Here is a 15,023-nt window from a genome sequence, read left to right as displayed (position 1 = left end):
GCGGATTTTTCATGTGCTTAAGTAAAATTAATCCGCGACCTTTCGGGTGACGCCATTTTTTCAAGTTTCGAAAAACTGTTAGCGATGAAAACACAGTCTTATCAATACACTCTAAACTACATCTACCCAAACTTTCATTCCCTAAATACCCAAGATGCAATTTTATGTGGGACACTCTGTAGGCACGATGTAAATCATTTCTGGAAAGATTTCAAACCACGGAGTTGAAAATATGTAGAACAAAATTTGGTTAAGAAAATTGCACAATTCAACAAATTCTATGGAATAATATGTACCACTTTTATTCATAATGACAACCTGGAAACAATGAGGACAATAGTGGTACATGTGTTAGAAATATTCAGCACTGAATTATTCGTAATCTCGTTATCCTGAAGCTTTCCGGTTTTTTCTAAACCACTCTCTGAAAGTTAATTAAAAGCTTCAAAATCGTCTAAAATATGTCCACGTGAGGAGTACAGGAAACACCTGGGCAATATAACAATAGATCTAAGCTCTGGTCGCAGAGTCATGTTTTTCTGATAGAGGATTTGTATCAAAGTACTAGTCATCCAGTGTCAAAGGACTAGGGCACGGATTTGTACTCAAGCATAACCTAAAATAAAATACAACTTTCTTTCCATGGAATCATGGCGATTCATGCACAAGAATCAATACAGTAGAGCAGCAAAGTAAACATAAAAGGAAAGGTAAAATCATACACGCAACCGCGGTAAATTTCAAGTATGACACTCACTCTCAATAGATATATGGCAAATAATAAGAAATGAAAAATACAGCAAACAGTCTGGTAGAATCATAGTAGATTATTGTTGTCTTTGGCCGCAATGCTTGTCAATACAGCTTACTTCAAAACGATTTATTTAATTCGTTCCTTTTTTAAGTTATTCAAAACTTGGTGTCTATTTTAATTTTTCCCTAATTTTTACTGAGATCATATCAATTTGTGATCAGCTTTAAATGAAGTGTATGCTAGAATTGATACTTTTGGCTGGACAAAAACGGTAATTTCAGGTAGCTTTCATAACTACACAGAGCCATAATTGTACACAATTCGACCGAAATTGCAGCTTTTTAGTTTGTCATCTATTAAACCAATTTGTCAACAATCTATTTCTGGCTCGTGCATGCCTTTTGCCGGTATCATTACCATATCAATCAGCCGGCCCGGAGTGGGTGTCGATTTTGGAACGCGTGACCCCAGCGGAAACGTATTATTGTCGCACTGAAAGGGGGGTTTCTCTCTGTTTCACATTTCACCCTTGAATGCCTACGACGACGACGACAACGACAGTGGCGGCAGCATATGCGGTAACGGTCTGCAAAACAATGGCTAACGTTAACCTGGGTGGAAAATTAGCATTCAAACTCTCACACGCACACAGCACCGAACTGTGCTGCGACTGCCGTTTTAACCATCCGGGTCGAAGCCTGTTAGCTGCCGGTCCTCTACGAGTTCAAGTGCTTGTTAAGTCTGAAGTGAACCAGAGCGACAATAATGCTTTAATTCATATTCCGGTGGACAGCAGTAAAACACCGTGTTTACAGTAACTCCTTGGGCTAACATCGCCCCGGTGGCGGCGAACGTACGCAATAAGTCTGAATTATACGCTTGGCATGGTTTACTCGTGAAAGGCCATAAACAATATTTAGCGGAGAGGTGGCAGAGTGTTCGACGCGCTGTTATCGAGTGTAACCAACAGCAGCTGGGAAAGATTTTAGAGAAAGTGGAAAAGCTATCCTATGAAACATGTAGTATCTAATCAAAAATCAAGTTCTGCTAGTAAAAAATAATTAAAAAATTTTAAATCGTCAATTCAAACCAGCCTAGAAAATATGTTAACACAGCCACAGGTGCTGTTGTCGGCAGGATTTGTACGTCCCAGTGCGTAAACCATCCTCAAACTCGAACGGGCAGCCACGACGGAACGGAAGCACGGCGTTTTTCTGCTTGATAAAATCTTAAGCATAATTTCCAACAACTGCTAGGGTAAAGAGCTAAACCCCCATGGCAGCGCGTCACACCGAAACGACGCACTCCGGAGCTGAGCAAAAAGACAAAAGCTTATAAATTGTGCCCGTTTATGGCTACTAATTCATGTAAACACCAATAAACCATATGGATTACTCAATTTCTCTCCCTGTATGCAGCAGAGCGCAAAGGAGTGGATTTAAGCTCTATACCTATGTGCGAATATGCGTTGCCCGGATGAGGCCAAAGAGTGCCATAAAGAATGGCTTCTTCCGGAGAATGGCTTATTTCCCCCGAGTGGCAGCAGCCGGCAGTGGAGGGGACATAATTTTTCGAATGTATTTTCCCGCGGTTTTTGGGCTAGAGCGGTAGATTTTTAGGTTTTGCGGTACGACGACGACGACGACGACGAGTGCTTTGCGATTGTTCGTTGGTCATAAAACCGCCAAGTATGACAACAATAAGTAAAAATTATGCGACGATTCACGTGGATGCGCTCCCGAGCGGTTGGAAAAATTGCGACAAACGCCGACGGAAACCCGATCTGCTAGAAGCCAGTAATTGGTTTTGTGCTCGTTAATGAAGTTCGGAAACATGAGGAGAGAGTGAGAGAGAGAGAGTGGCGCCCGTGTTCTCGGTGTGAGGTGGCGGGATGTAGTGTGCCATACTTTCGGGATCAACTACCGCCCTTAGGACGTATTTTCGTTGACTAACGAGCCATGTTACGCATTGGTGGAGAAAAGTAATCTTGGTTTTGTGTGAACAGTCGTAAAAAGTGTGTACGATTTTGGTTCACGTAGCGAATGATGAATGCTCTCGATTGTATTTAGAGAGCACACGCGACATTGCGTTACAGATTTATTTTATAGAGGTTTTAGGCACTATACGATTGCGTGCTACTGAAACCACTAATGGCAAAAAAGCAAGGTATAGTTTCGGCATTGATTTTGCTTGTGGAACACAGCTTTCAGGATAGAATACTTAAACTTCGCAGCCATCTTGTAGCCTGCAAACTTTCAACACTTTTTCCCTGTTGTTTTCAGGAATGGGCTGGTCAATTTCAAATCACAGTTTTTTGCACTTAGAAGGATCGGTAGCACTGCTTCTAGAAGAGCAATAAATAAGGCGACATCCATTAAGTAAGTTACGCAAATTGTGATCAAATTTTACTCACCTTCCCCCTTCTGTCACGTTTTGTCACACATTGACGACCCTCCCAGGAAAAGTACGTCACGTTACAGCAACTCCCCGCCCCCATTAAAAAACTGAACCAATTATAATCCAATGGAACAGATTTTGGTACAGATTTTAGTCGAAAATAATACAGAAAAACGATTTTTGCAGCTCCCAGTACAGATGAAACTGTGACAACAATGCTTCAGATTTATTTGGGGAATCAGGACTCTCTACTGATACCTTGAAATAACCAGTTTTAGGAAAAAAATTCTCTGCTGTGAATGCTTTTAGTTTCAATTTGGTTATTAATAAGAAGATAAGAAGATTAATAAGATTAAATCGCTGCTGCTAAAGATTGGTATAGTGCGCAGACAGGAGGTAGCTTAAAAATGATCTTTTTGTTATTTCATACAAAGGAAGTGCGAAAGCTTGCATTAAAGCTTGGTAGAAAATTTTATTCTTGTTTTTTTTTTAATTTATTATTTTAATTTTTATTTATTTTTTCTCAGTCTTGCATTTGGAAAATTTTCTCATTGATTTTTTCGTTATCGGCTTCTTCTCATTTTGTGATTCCTCTATTCAAGAACAAATAAATATTAATACGATCATTAAATACGAGTTAATTCATTTGATATAGATGTATCAAATGAATTAAACTGTCTGAAGTCTGAAAATAATAACAGAATTTAACCCCGAAATGTGAGTAATTCTGAAAAGGGTCTTTGGAAAGTTGGAAGAGCTAACACCATTTAGATCACATAACAACTATACATATTGTCGAAATGAAAAATAGCTGCAACGGCCTTCTTCTCATAATATCAGTGCTAAGTGCTAGACAGTGGGATCTAAAAATAAGTTTCCACACACAAAGTTTTTACGCTTAAAAGACTTACGTTGAATTTTTTTGTGAAACTCATAATATTAAACTCATAATGTTAAACCCTGTGTCTTCATAAAACTTTGAAAATTCTCTGAGTGTTTTCCAGCTGCAGAAAATATATGGTATTGAAGGGGAAGAAGAAACATTTCTAAAGTTACTTTTTGCCTTTCTATGATATTTTTCTAAAAGTTATCTCAGCTTCATAAGCTTCAGTGATTTTGTTAGCTAATTTCCTTCAATTTCTCTTTCCAGCTTCCTTAGCGTCATTAGCTGTTCTAGCCTCTAATGTTTCTTCGATTTTATTAGCAGCTTAACCTAGGTTTTTGAACGATTTTAGTTTTTTTTCAGTTTCTTCGACTTCTTTAGCTTCTTTGATTTTTTTAGAACTGTCAACTTCCTTATTCAGCTTTCTTAGCTTCTTAGTTTTTTAGGGCTCTGAAACCGAAGAAGCTGAAATATTCAAAAAGCTGGAAAACAAAGCTTTTTGAATATTTTAGCTTTTTTAGTTTCTTCAGCTTTTCCAGTTACTTCGGTTTCTTAAAAGCTTGTTCAGCTACTTTAGCTTCTATATCCTCTTCAGCTGCTTTAGATTATTTAGTTTCTTAGGATTTGTTAGCTCATTTAGCTTTCTAAGCCTTGTTAGCTCTTTTAGCTTTTTTAGTTTCTTTACCTTCTTTAGATTCTTCAACTGCTTCAGTTTCTTTAACTTATTCCGTTTTTTTTGTGCAAGTTTGATTTTTTTTGGTTTTTTCACCTTCATCTTCCTTTGTTTTTTTTTTCACTTCCGTAGCATTTTTTTTAAGCTTTTTGGCATTTTAAACTTATTTAGCTTCTTAAATTTTTTTTGCTTCTTTAGCTATATTAGCTTTTTCAGTCTTTCTAGCTTCTTCTGATTCTTTAGCTTATTTAGCTTCTTTAACCTCTTTAGTTTCTTTAGCTTCTTTAGCTGCCTAAGTATTTTCAACTTATTCAGTTTTCGGCTCAGCTTTAGTTTATACCGATTGAAGAAAAAATTATCGTACTCAGTTTCGTTACTTTTTTTTCCAACTTTGTTAGCTTTTCTCAACTTTTGAACTTTTTTCTCCAGCTTCTTCAGCGTCTTTGTTTTCTTTGGCTTTTTGCTTATTCAGATACTTTTGATTCTTCAGCTTCCTTTCTTTATTTAGCCTCTTAGTTTTTTTAGTTTGTTTAATTCTTTAAACATTTTTAGTATCATCAGTTACTTTTCTTTGGCTTCTTTAGCTTACGCAGCAGCGTTAATTTTTAACCTCTTCAGTTTCTTCAGCTGTCCCCGTGGTTCTGTGGTTAGCGATGTCGATCGGCTAGCCCTCCCACACGGTTGTGATATCGGGTTCGTTTCCCGATTGTGCCGAAAACAAAGTGCCGAAACAATGTGCCGAAAACAATATCGATAACGAATTCTCTCAACTAATCTAGTTGATCAAGACCGCATTAGCCCCCAGGCTAGCGTGTGATATTGTATTGTAGTTTCTTCAGCTACTTGAGATTATTTTGCTTCTTTGGATATTTTATCTTGTTTCGCTTCAGATTTCCTAGCCGTTCAAACTTCTTTGGTCTTTTAAGCTTCTTCAGCTTTTTTAGCTTCTTGGGATTGTTTTATCTTCTTGAACTTTTTAGTTTATTTAGCTTCGTTATCCTGTTTAGCTTCTCCAGTGTTTTTACTTATTTAGTTTTTTAGGCATCGTTAGCATTATCGGTTTCTTCAGCTTCTTTAATTTATCCAGCTTTCTGTGGAACTATAGTTTATTTTGCTTTTTCGACATTTTTATCCTTAAGTATCTTCCACTTTCTCGGCTTTTTTTAACTTTTTAACGTTTTTAATTTGTTTAGCTTTACCTTTCCATTTTCCTTGACTTATTTTGCTAATCAGTTAGTTTATTGTTTTAGCATCTTTTGTTTCTTTAAAGTCTTCAGCTTCCTTATTGGCTTTATATTTTTCAGCTGCACCAGTTTATTTAGCTTCTTTAGCCTTTTAGCTTCATTGAGCTTTTTTAGCATTTTTAGATTCTTCACCTTCTCTGGTTTCTTCAGCTGTTTAAGATTCTTTAACTTGTTCAGTTTACCGCGCAAGTTTAATTATTCTGACTCTGCAACTTCACCTTGAGTTTCCTAAGTTACTGCACTTCCTCAGCTTTTTAGCTCTTCTCCTTTAAACTTCTTTTGCTTCTTCAGTTTCTTTAGCTGCGTTAGCTTTTTAGCCTCTCTAGTTTCTTCAGTTTCTTCAGCTTCTTTAATTCTTCAGTTTCTTCAGCTTCTTGAAATTAATTTAATCTTTAATCTTTTACATCTTCAGTTTCTTTGGTTTAATTCAGTTTAGGCTTGTTTAACTTCTTCCGGTTTTTTATTTTTCGGTTTCTTTTGATTATTCAGCTACTTCAACTTGTTCTGTCTCTTGAGCTTCTAGAGCTTTTAGCTTTTTAAGCTTCTTATGGTTTTCTGGTTTCTTTTGTTATTTGAACATTTTTAGCTTCCTTGGCTTCTTCGGCATTTTCAGACACTTCGGCTTCTTAGAGACTTTTCTTTGACTTTCGTAACTTGTTCAACTACTTCAGTTTTTTCGCTCCTGTAGCTTCTTCAACTTCCTTGACTTGTTTTGCTTTTTAGGACTTTTGTTTGCTTATTTTGTTTCTTGAGTTTTTTAAGCTTTTCAATCCTTCCAAGGTTCTCCGCTTTTTTAACTTATTTAGCTTCCTTAGCCCCTTTAGCATTTTCAGCTTTTCTAGTTTCTTTACTTTTTCGGGTTATTTCAGCTGCTTCAACTTTTTTAGCTTATATAGCTTTCTGCGCAACTTAAGGTTATTCTGCTTCTTTAACTTTTTCATCATATTCGGTTTCCTATGTTCCTATGTTTTTAGCATTTAAGGCTTCTTTTTCTATTTCAGCTTTTAAGCTTTTTTAGCCACTTCATCCTCCTCAAGATTCTTCAACTTTTCAGCTTCTTTATTTTCTTTAGTTACTTTAAGTCTGTTAAGCTTCATTAGTCTCTTCAGCTTGTTCAGTTTCTTTAACTTATTTTGCTTCCTTAGACTTTTAAGCTTCTTTAGTTGTTTAGTTCCGCTTCTAACACTCCTCGAACTCTTTAGCTTGTTTAGATTTTAAAGCTTTTTTAGCTTCTTTCGTCTCTTGAGCTTCTTTGCTTTTTAACTTGTTTAGCTTTTTTGGTATCTTCAACTTCTCTAGCTCTTCAGCTGCTTCAGTTTTTGAACTTTTTCAGATTTTTGCGTTACATTAGTTTATTCTGATTCTTTAAATTTTTAATCAACTTCAGTTTCTTTATTTTTTTCACTTCTTCGGCTTTTTTTAGCTTATTAACGTGTTTAGTCTGTCTAGCTACTTCAGCTTCTTTAACTTTTTTAGCTCCTTAGGATTTAGTATAGTATAGTATTTAGTATAGTCTTTATAACTTCAGTTTCTCTAGCTGCTTAAGTTTTTTAGCTTATTTAACTTCTTGAACTTTTAGTTTTAGTTTATTTAGTTTCCTGCGCAACTTTGGCTTGTTGAGTTTTTTTTAACTTTTTAACTTCTTTTAACCACTGTTGCTTCTTTAGCTTCCTTAGATTATTTAGTCTCTGTTGAGCTTTCCGAGCATTAGTTGCTTCGTTAGCATCTTCAGGTACATCAGGTTCTTTGAAGTGAGTGGATCACGCCACCTCACAACCATCGACACCTATGTCGGCGGTGGGATTCGAACCCAGGCGTCGAGCGTGGTTGGCGGAGACGTTACCAACCACGCTAGGCCCCCGCTTCTTTTAACTCTTTTGTCTTCTATAATTTCGTTAGAATTTTTATTCTTATTTAGCTTCATTTGCTTAAGCAGTTTTTAGCTTTATTTAAAAATATATTCAACATTTTTAGCTTCTTCAGTTTCATCACGTTTTAAGGTTCCTAAACTTCTACAGCGTTTTAAATAAAAAAATAAAATCAAAAAACGAAGTTAAAATAATGACTTGGAATAATGAGGAACATTGCCTCGTGTTTTTTAAAGATAGAATGTGTGAATTGTTCGGCAAAAATTCTTCAAATAATCATCGATTTCTCTTTTGTGAAAATTTTTGAATTGTAATTTTAAACATAAAAAATGCATTTTAAATTTCACTTTCTGAGTTTTGTTTTTGTGCATCTTTAGAAAAAATCCCATCCTTTTTTTGCAATTTTCACAACAGTTTTTCACTTCCGAAATGTTTTTCCGTTAATGTTTTGCTTTTTACTGGTTCAATTATCATACTGGTCAACACAGGCTTTGTCCTAGAGCTAAAAAGAGACTGAAAAATTATGAAAAATATTTACTTTTTAACCATTACTGTGGATTTTGGTGCTCTCAGCCAACTCGGAAGTGCATCAAAAGGCCGCACATTAATTGCTTGCTAGGTTCGTGACACCTACGTTTACTTACGGGAGATCTTAATTTATTTTTCTGAAGAGATTACGCATTTCCGAGCTGGTTGAGGGAACCAAGATTTACAGAAAAACTGTAACCTTTCATTTATTTGCGGTTTGAGCTTTTGGATAAATTTTTTCAGCTTTTGATTTTTTAATTTTTATTTTAGATAATTTTTGAACCCAAAACAAACAAAAGGACACGATTTTCATACTAACCTTTTTGAGCTTCACTCGAGACTAATAAAATGGTGATTCTGAAAATTTTCTTGCTGGTAGATTATTTATGAATAATCTGGTTTTTCCAATTTCTTTTGACCATGAAAAACTTTTCTCGGATATCTTTTTCGAATTAATGAGAATATTCAACAGTAAATCTATTAATCCTGCTATGCATGATTAGTATCTATTCTTATAAATTTCGTCATCCTGATGAGACAATTTCTTCTATTTGATTTCAATTTGATGATTAATCGAGTTGTTTCTAACCTTCGAAGCCCCTGTTTGATGAGAATGTCGGCTGCACTACTCTCCTCATATCGGCAACGGTTTTATCAGCATTAGTATTTTCAAATACATATGAAAGCCATCTGTTTATTCTATGTTATAAATGATAGAACATTTGACTCCCTGATTTGAGAAATTGATACCTTACTTTTTCCACAAACAAAGGCGGAAAACCACGAACATGCCAAATAAAACGTAACAAAGCATCGGTATTATATTGATTTTGTAGTACATTGCATAGCTTTCGCTTTGACCCAAAAAAAGCAGCTCCCTACGGAAAAAAATTTCAAGTATTTGTTGATCCTTTTTTTCGCTTGAACCAGAATTAATCCTCTCGCCTTTTCGGAGCGTAACCCTGACGTAGGTAGACATGCGGCAGTTTATTTCCCATCCTGTACCAATTTCGATTGATGAAAGCTTTCATGGTTGATTTCCATTTTCCTGGAAGGAGAAGCTGGAAGTGTTGTACTTCTGAAAACTTTTTTCTTCTCTCTTACGATTGCGTTTGATTCCCTACGGCACAACCCGTCTCCATTTGCCACACCGGCGGCTGTTCCCTCTGCACACCGACTGCTAAATGCTTCATTTATTTTCAATAAAACACATGTCTCGGCTTGACAAGGGACCAACCAACCAACTCTATTCAGTAAATGTAACGCAGTTAGTGTGTTGGGTTCCTGAACTTTCCCGCCAATATGGAATATCTTCATCAATGCCTTCGTCATTCACCCTCTCCCTCAATTACTGGTTTTCCTAGAAAGTAAGACGTGACAAAATGTTTCGTTCGTTTTCTCGATTGATGAAAGGGTGGTAACAGAGAAGAGAGAGAAGCAAAATAAAATCTTGCTCCCATCGGAGGTGGAACATCCGATTTACAGCTTCAATTTCTGCCCATTTGATGAAGCAGACGCTTTCGATTTCGTTTGCTTGTTGTTAATAGTTCTGTCGTCGATGAAAGACAGTGGAAAATAAATCTTCCTGTTCGGGTGTCGTTTGAAAGTGATGTTTAGTGATAATTAACCCAATTTGGTTGCTTACTGAAGTATCTATAGTTTGATTTTCACTTATTTCTAAACCACAGCGATGTGGCTCTAATTGGCACACCATCATCAAGTACAGAAATCGATATTTGCCAACCGAACGCACTTCAGTTTGTTCAACGGAATTAACGGACTCCCAACCATCAGTTATAAAGCAGACAGAGAATAAAACTTACTTAACAGTGTTTTTTTTTCTTGTCCTGTCTGCTTCAATGTCTGATAGCTGGAAGTTATCGTTTCCGTTCAATCTCTAGCAGTTGCCAGTCCCCTCCGTGACTTCTCTTACAAGCTAAATACAGAAAAAAAGACAGTTCACGCACACCAAGGCAAAAGTTTTAACACCAAAACAAACCCAATGTACACCCACTCTGTCCACGCCTGCCACCTTGCAGACCAGGAACGCGACGCCTCCGAGCTGGACGGTTGTGTTGTGCGCCATCACCTGGAAAAGGAAGAGAAGCAGAAAAAAAACATTAGTGCTCTGAATAACGAGGCTAAAGTAGCTACTAGCTACTTCTAATGATAGAAATAATTATCAGGTAGAAATTTCAAACTAGACGTCCCCGGGAAACGGGGCGAAACGGAAATCCTCATTACCGGTAGCGCCAGCTATGAAGGTTCGCTTTCATCGTACAGCCAGTCGAAACAACATCGTTCCGGTGTGTATTCTCTTTGAGATTATTATACGGTTGTAAAGACGATCATTTCAGGGCGAAAAACAACGGCATCGCGAACATAAAAAACAACCATCGCAACCGAACGCGACGTGACGATGGGAAACCGAATGGAAACAACTGTTGTTATAGTACAGGTGTGGATTGGGGAGGAGGTAACCGGAGTGCTTCTGGTTAGTGGAGAGTAGGAAAGATGATGTGTTGTTGAATCGCAACTTGTTGTTATTATGATTAAATGAAATAAATTGTGTTTGGTTTACATATACATCGAGCTCAAGTTCTTACAGCTGATAGGAAATTACCAGTACAGTAATAATATTAATTGCGTTCGTACATATTTAGAATGAAATATATGTATTCCTCAGTACAAGGAATTCACAACGACCAAGAAATAGCAAATAATTATAGGTTCTGAATTGAATTATAATTAGTGCAAAACAAAAAACACTTCTTCAAGGCTAGTAAAAAAGGCCAAACAGACATTTGAAATACAGTACAAAACAGCAGAACGAATCTAATTTCAAAATGAGCCTAAAGACGCTACCCTAGCAGCACACACTGTTGCAATGAAGCAAATGCATCTGAAGCAATGCAGCATTCAAAGATTGTAATAATTATTTATTTTCCGTTACTTTATTTCAACTTGTAAATAACCGAAAAAAGTGCAAGAGGTGGAGCCCATATGCAACTAACAGTACTATGTCAAATCATCATCAGCATAGATAACTGCTGCAGCATATGAAGGAATGAAAGGATAAATTTTTTTTTGTTTACCTTTACTTTCATTACTCTTCGATGATGGTGTCGCGAAGTTTCATATAACTACGTATTATAAAAAACCTCAAATATATCGAAATTTTTCTCTACTTATACTTCTGATAGGTATGCAAAAATGTTTTTACTTCGTTTACGCGCCTCTTGTAGAGTGTTGTGGAAGAAATTTAATCATTCAAACTCGCCAAATCATAAACAATGTTTTGGAAAAAGATAGCTCAGAAAACCTTGCTCAGTGGATATGTAGTGTAAATCACGCGGAATACGAAATAAGAAAACCATATTTCCAACAATAATCATTTATCATTCATTTATATTAAAGTAGGCTGTTTACTTTGTGGTAATTTAGGCAAATATATGGTTCCAAGATGTTTTCCTACGTTTTCATCACTAGGTTGCTTTCCTTAAAAGAAAACATTTGTGAAACAACAATATGCAACATCATGTGACATTATTAAAAGCATCGTAAAATTTGCAGTTGGAACTAGATTGCAGAAAACTATTAAGTAATTCCTAGTGTTCAATTACGAGAATGATACACGTAAATAACATAATGTTGCTTGTTTCTTTTAAATTTCTTGAGAGTAACCGGCAAAGTTTCTTGCACCGTTGAAAAAATTTTAAAACAACAACTATTGAGTAGTCTCATTTTAAAACATGTTGTAGGTGCTGCTTGAGTATCTTACAATCTTTTCTAAATGTCAGGAATACAGGATTTTTAGTGGTCCCCGTGGTTCTGTGGTTAACGATGTCGGTCGGCTAGCTCTCCCACACGGTTGTGATATCGGGTTCGATTCCCGATCAGGTCAAAGGATCTTTTCGAGCTGGAAATTTTCTCGACTCAGCACTGAAGCACGGTGTATCGTTGTACTTATCCTACAACATGCAAAATGTGCCGAAAACAATATCGATAACAAATTCTCTCAACTAATCTAGTTGATCGAGACCGCATTGGCCCCCAGGGTAGCGTGCGATATTGTTTGTTTTTACAGGATTTTTAGAATAGTTGCTATTTGAGTATTACCAAACATGACTAGAACAAGATATCTGACGTCCAGTTTTTTCATACATTTTGCTAACGACACCCTTACAACGGTTAGTGCTGCCATCTGATTACTTATGCGTATAAAATTGGTTATTAGCAAAATCGATTTGTCGTGCATAATCCGCCAGATGAAAATGAAAACTAGATAGCAAAAAGAAAAAAATGAAAAATCAGATCGCAGAGTCGATAAAATTTATCTGCAAAAATTGGAAAAAGTAAGAATATTCAACCCATACTGAACCCAGAATTACAAAAAACCGCTTTCAAAGGCTAAGGAACGTGTCATACCAAAACAAATCCCAAATTTAGCTAAGAAAAGCTTGAATATGTTTCCCTGACCCAGAATATGGTAACTAACCCAAAAAACCTTCTCAAAATTTCTCCAAAAGGCTAGAAAAAAAATCAGAATTACTCTCACAACGGCCTAGAAACAGCCTCCAACCTTGTAGTAGAAATTAAAAATTATAATAATTGCTCTTAAATAAAGTAGAATCGCTAGGAATGCTTTTCAAAATGGTTATTTTTTCTACTAAGAGCACGTGCAATAATTACGTAAGCATATTTTTCCACTTTTTGCCTTTCTCCTAGAAAGGTATAGCAATCACTTGCAAAACCGAAAGTATAAAAGTGCTCCAAAGGGCCGAATGGCATATATCACTCGACTCAGTTCGACGAGCTGAGCATTTTCTGTATGTGTGTGTGTATGTGTGTGTGTGTGTATGTGCAGATTTGTATTCTCACTCACTTGTCTCAGAGATGGCTGGACCGATTTTCATGAAATTAATTGCAAATGAAAGGTCTTGTTGCCCCATAAAACTCTATTGAATTTTATTGTATTCGGATTTTTAGTTCAGGATTATGTTTAAAAATGTGAAAATCATGAAACATCAATATCTCAGAAACTACACAACCGATTTGAACAAAATTGGTCTCAAAAGAACGGGCTACCTAGAAAACCCTTAAGTTTTGAATTTCATAAAGATTGAACATGTGGTTCAAAAGTTATGAAAAGAAACGTGTTCTGAAGACTGTTTAATCTCACTCATGTTTCTCAGAGATGGCTGTACCAATTTTCATAAAATCAGTGTCAAATGGAAGGTCTAATTGCCCCATGAGACCCTATTGATTTGTTTTTCAATCGGACTATTACTTTGCCTGTTATGTTTAAAAATGTGAAATCCAGCTATGCAAAGGAACATATTCCGAAGACTACTTGGACTCACTCACTTTTCTCAGATATGGCCGACCCGATTTCTACAAAATTAGTGTCAAATGAATGGTCTAGCTGCCTCAGAAGACCCTATTGAATTTTAGGGTAATCGAACTGTAACTTCATTTGTAACGTGCCGACTTGTGAAAATCACGAAACTTTATTATCTCAGAAACTACACAACCGATTTGATTATTATTATCAGATGTGCGGGCTAGTTAAGGGTTAACTGATGAATTATGATTGAACACGTGGTTTCAAAGTTTGGCTGCCCTACACGTTCCCATTTCATTTGTTTATAATCGAACTTAAGCAACCGTTATGTATTAAATTGTTAATAAAACAACAAAGTCTATTATCTCAAAGATTACACGACTTATTTGAACATAACTAGTGTCATACGAACGAGTCATCTCTCAAACTCACAAATAACAAACTTCATAACAATTTGATATGTGGCTCAAAAGTTATGGAAAGAAGAGAAATTCAAAGACTATTTAAAACTATACCTGCTTTGATCGATATATGTGGCCTCAACATAATTTAAATGTGGTGTCGTACTATTTGAACGTTCCAAGTTCATTGATTCGTTGCGGTTTGTTTGGAGTCTGCAAATGCACGACGAATCTGCCATAGTATATGATCAAAGTCAAATAACAAATCGTTTGAAATGATTGGTTTTATCGAAATGACAACATCCTCGTCTTTTGGCTTCTGTACATCGCCTTAATTCTGAATATATTCATATTGGGTGGTATTCTGTCATTATCAGCAGACTTTCTGGCATCAATCTGACACCGGAAATACCCATATTGGGAGGCATTTTTGGTTGTTTTCCAGAAACTAAAAGTGGTCGTCTTCAAATTCAAAATAGTGTCCAGGGTCAATGTTTGGTTTCTATGCATCATCACGTTTACGGAAATATCCATATTGCATATTATTCGGTCATTTCCGACTGTTGCCTATAAGTTGCCATTTAGCAATTCAAAATGGTGCCTGAGGTCAATTGTTAGCTCCTTGCATCATTCTGGTTCCAGAGATACTCATATTGGATAGTATTTGTTTATTTTAGGCTGTTTTTTCACAAACCGGTAGTCGCCATCTTGGATTTCAAAATGGTATTTAGGATACTTGTTAAAGGAAAACTCATATTGGGTGAAATTTGGTCACTTTGGACTGTTTTTCAGAAGCCGAAAGTCGTCATTTTGGACTTTAAAATTGCCTGTGAAATCAATTTCTGTCATCTGGGCGTAATTCTGGTTCCGAAACATTCATATTGAATGTTATTTGGTCATTTCCGGCTGTTTGCCAGACACCGGAAGTCAC

General features: G+C 36.3%; 1 protein-coding gene across 3 annotated transcripts in view; it reads right to left on the bottom strand.

Moving 5' to 3' along the window:
* The window catches only part of LOC129721647 (zwei Ig domain protein zig-8), a 544,433-nt gene that overhangs the window by 187,199 nt on the left and 342,211 nt on the right, over positions 1-15,023 (bottom strand). For 2 of the 3 annotated variants that reach the window (XM_055674441.1, XM_055674440.1), the window contains one exon: positions 10,347-10,436. In XM_055674441.1, coding sequence (XP_055530416.1) covers positions 10,347-10,436 — 90 coding nt within the window. The remainder of the gene's footprint in view (positions 1-10,346; positions 10,437-15,023) is intronic. The other variant, XM_055674442.1, reaches the window with a different exon arrangement.

Source organism: Wyeomyia smithii, chromosome 2 (assembly GCF_029784165.1).
Source record: "Wyeomyia smithii strain HCP4-BCI-WySm-NY-G18 chromosome 2, ASM2978416v1, whole genome shotgun sequence".
Classification (NCBI taxonomy): Eukaryota; Metazoa; Arthropoda; class Insecta; order Diptera; family Culicidae; genus Wyeomyia; species Wyeomyia smithii.
The sequence above is the reverse complement of the archived record's forward strand: the minus strand, read 5'-3'. Positions and strand labels throughout refer to the sequence as shown.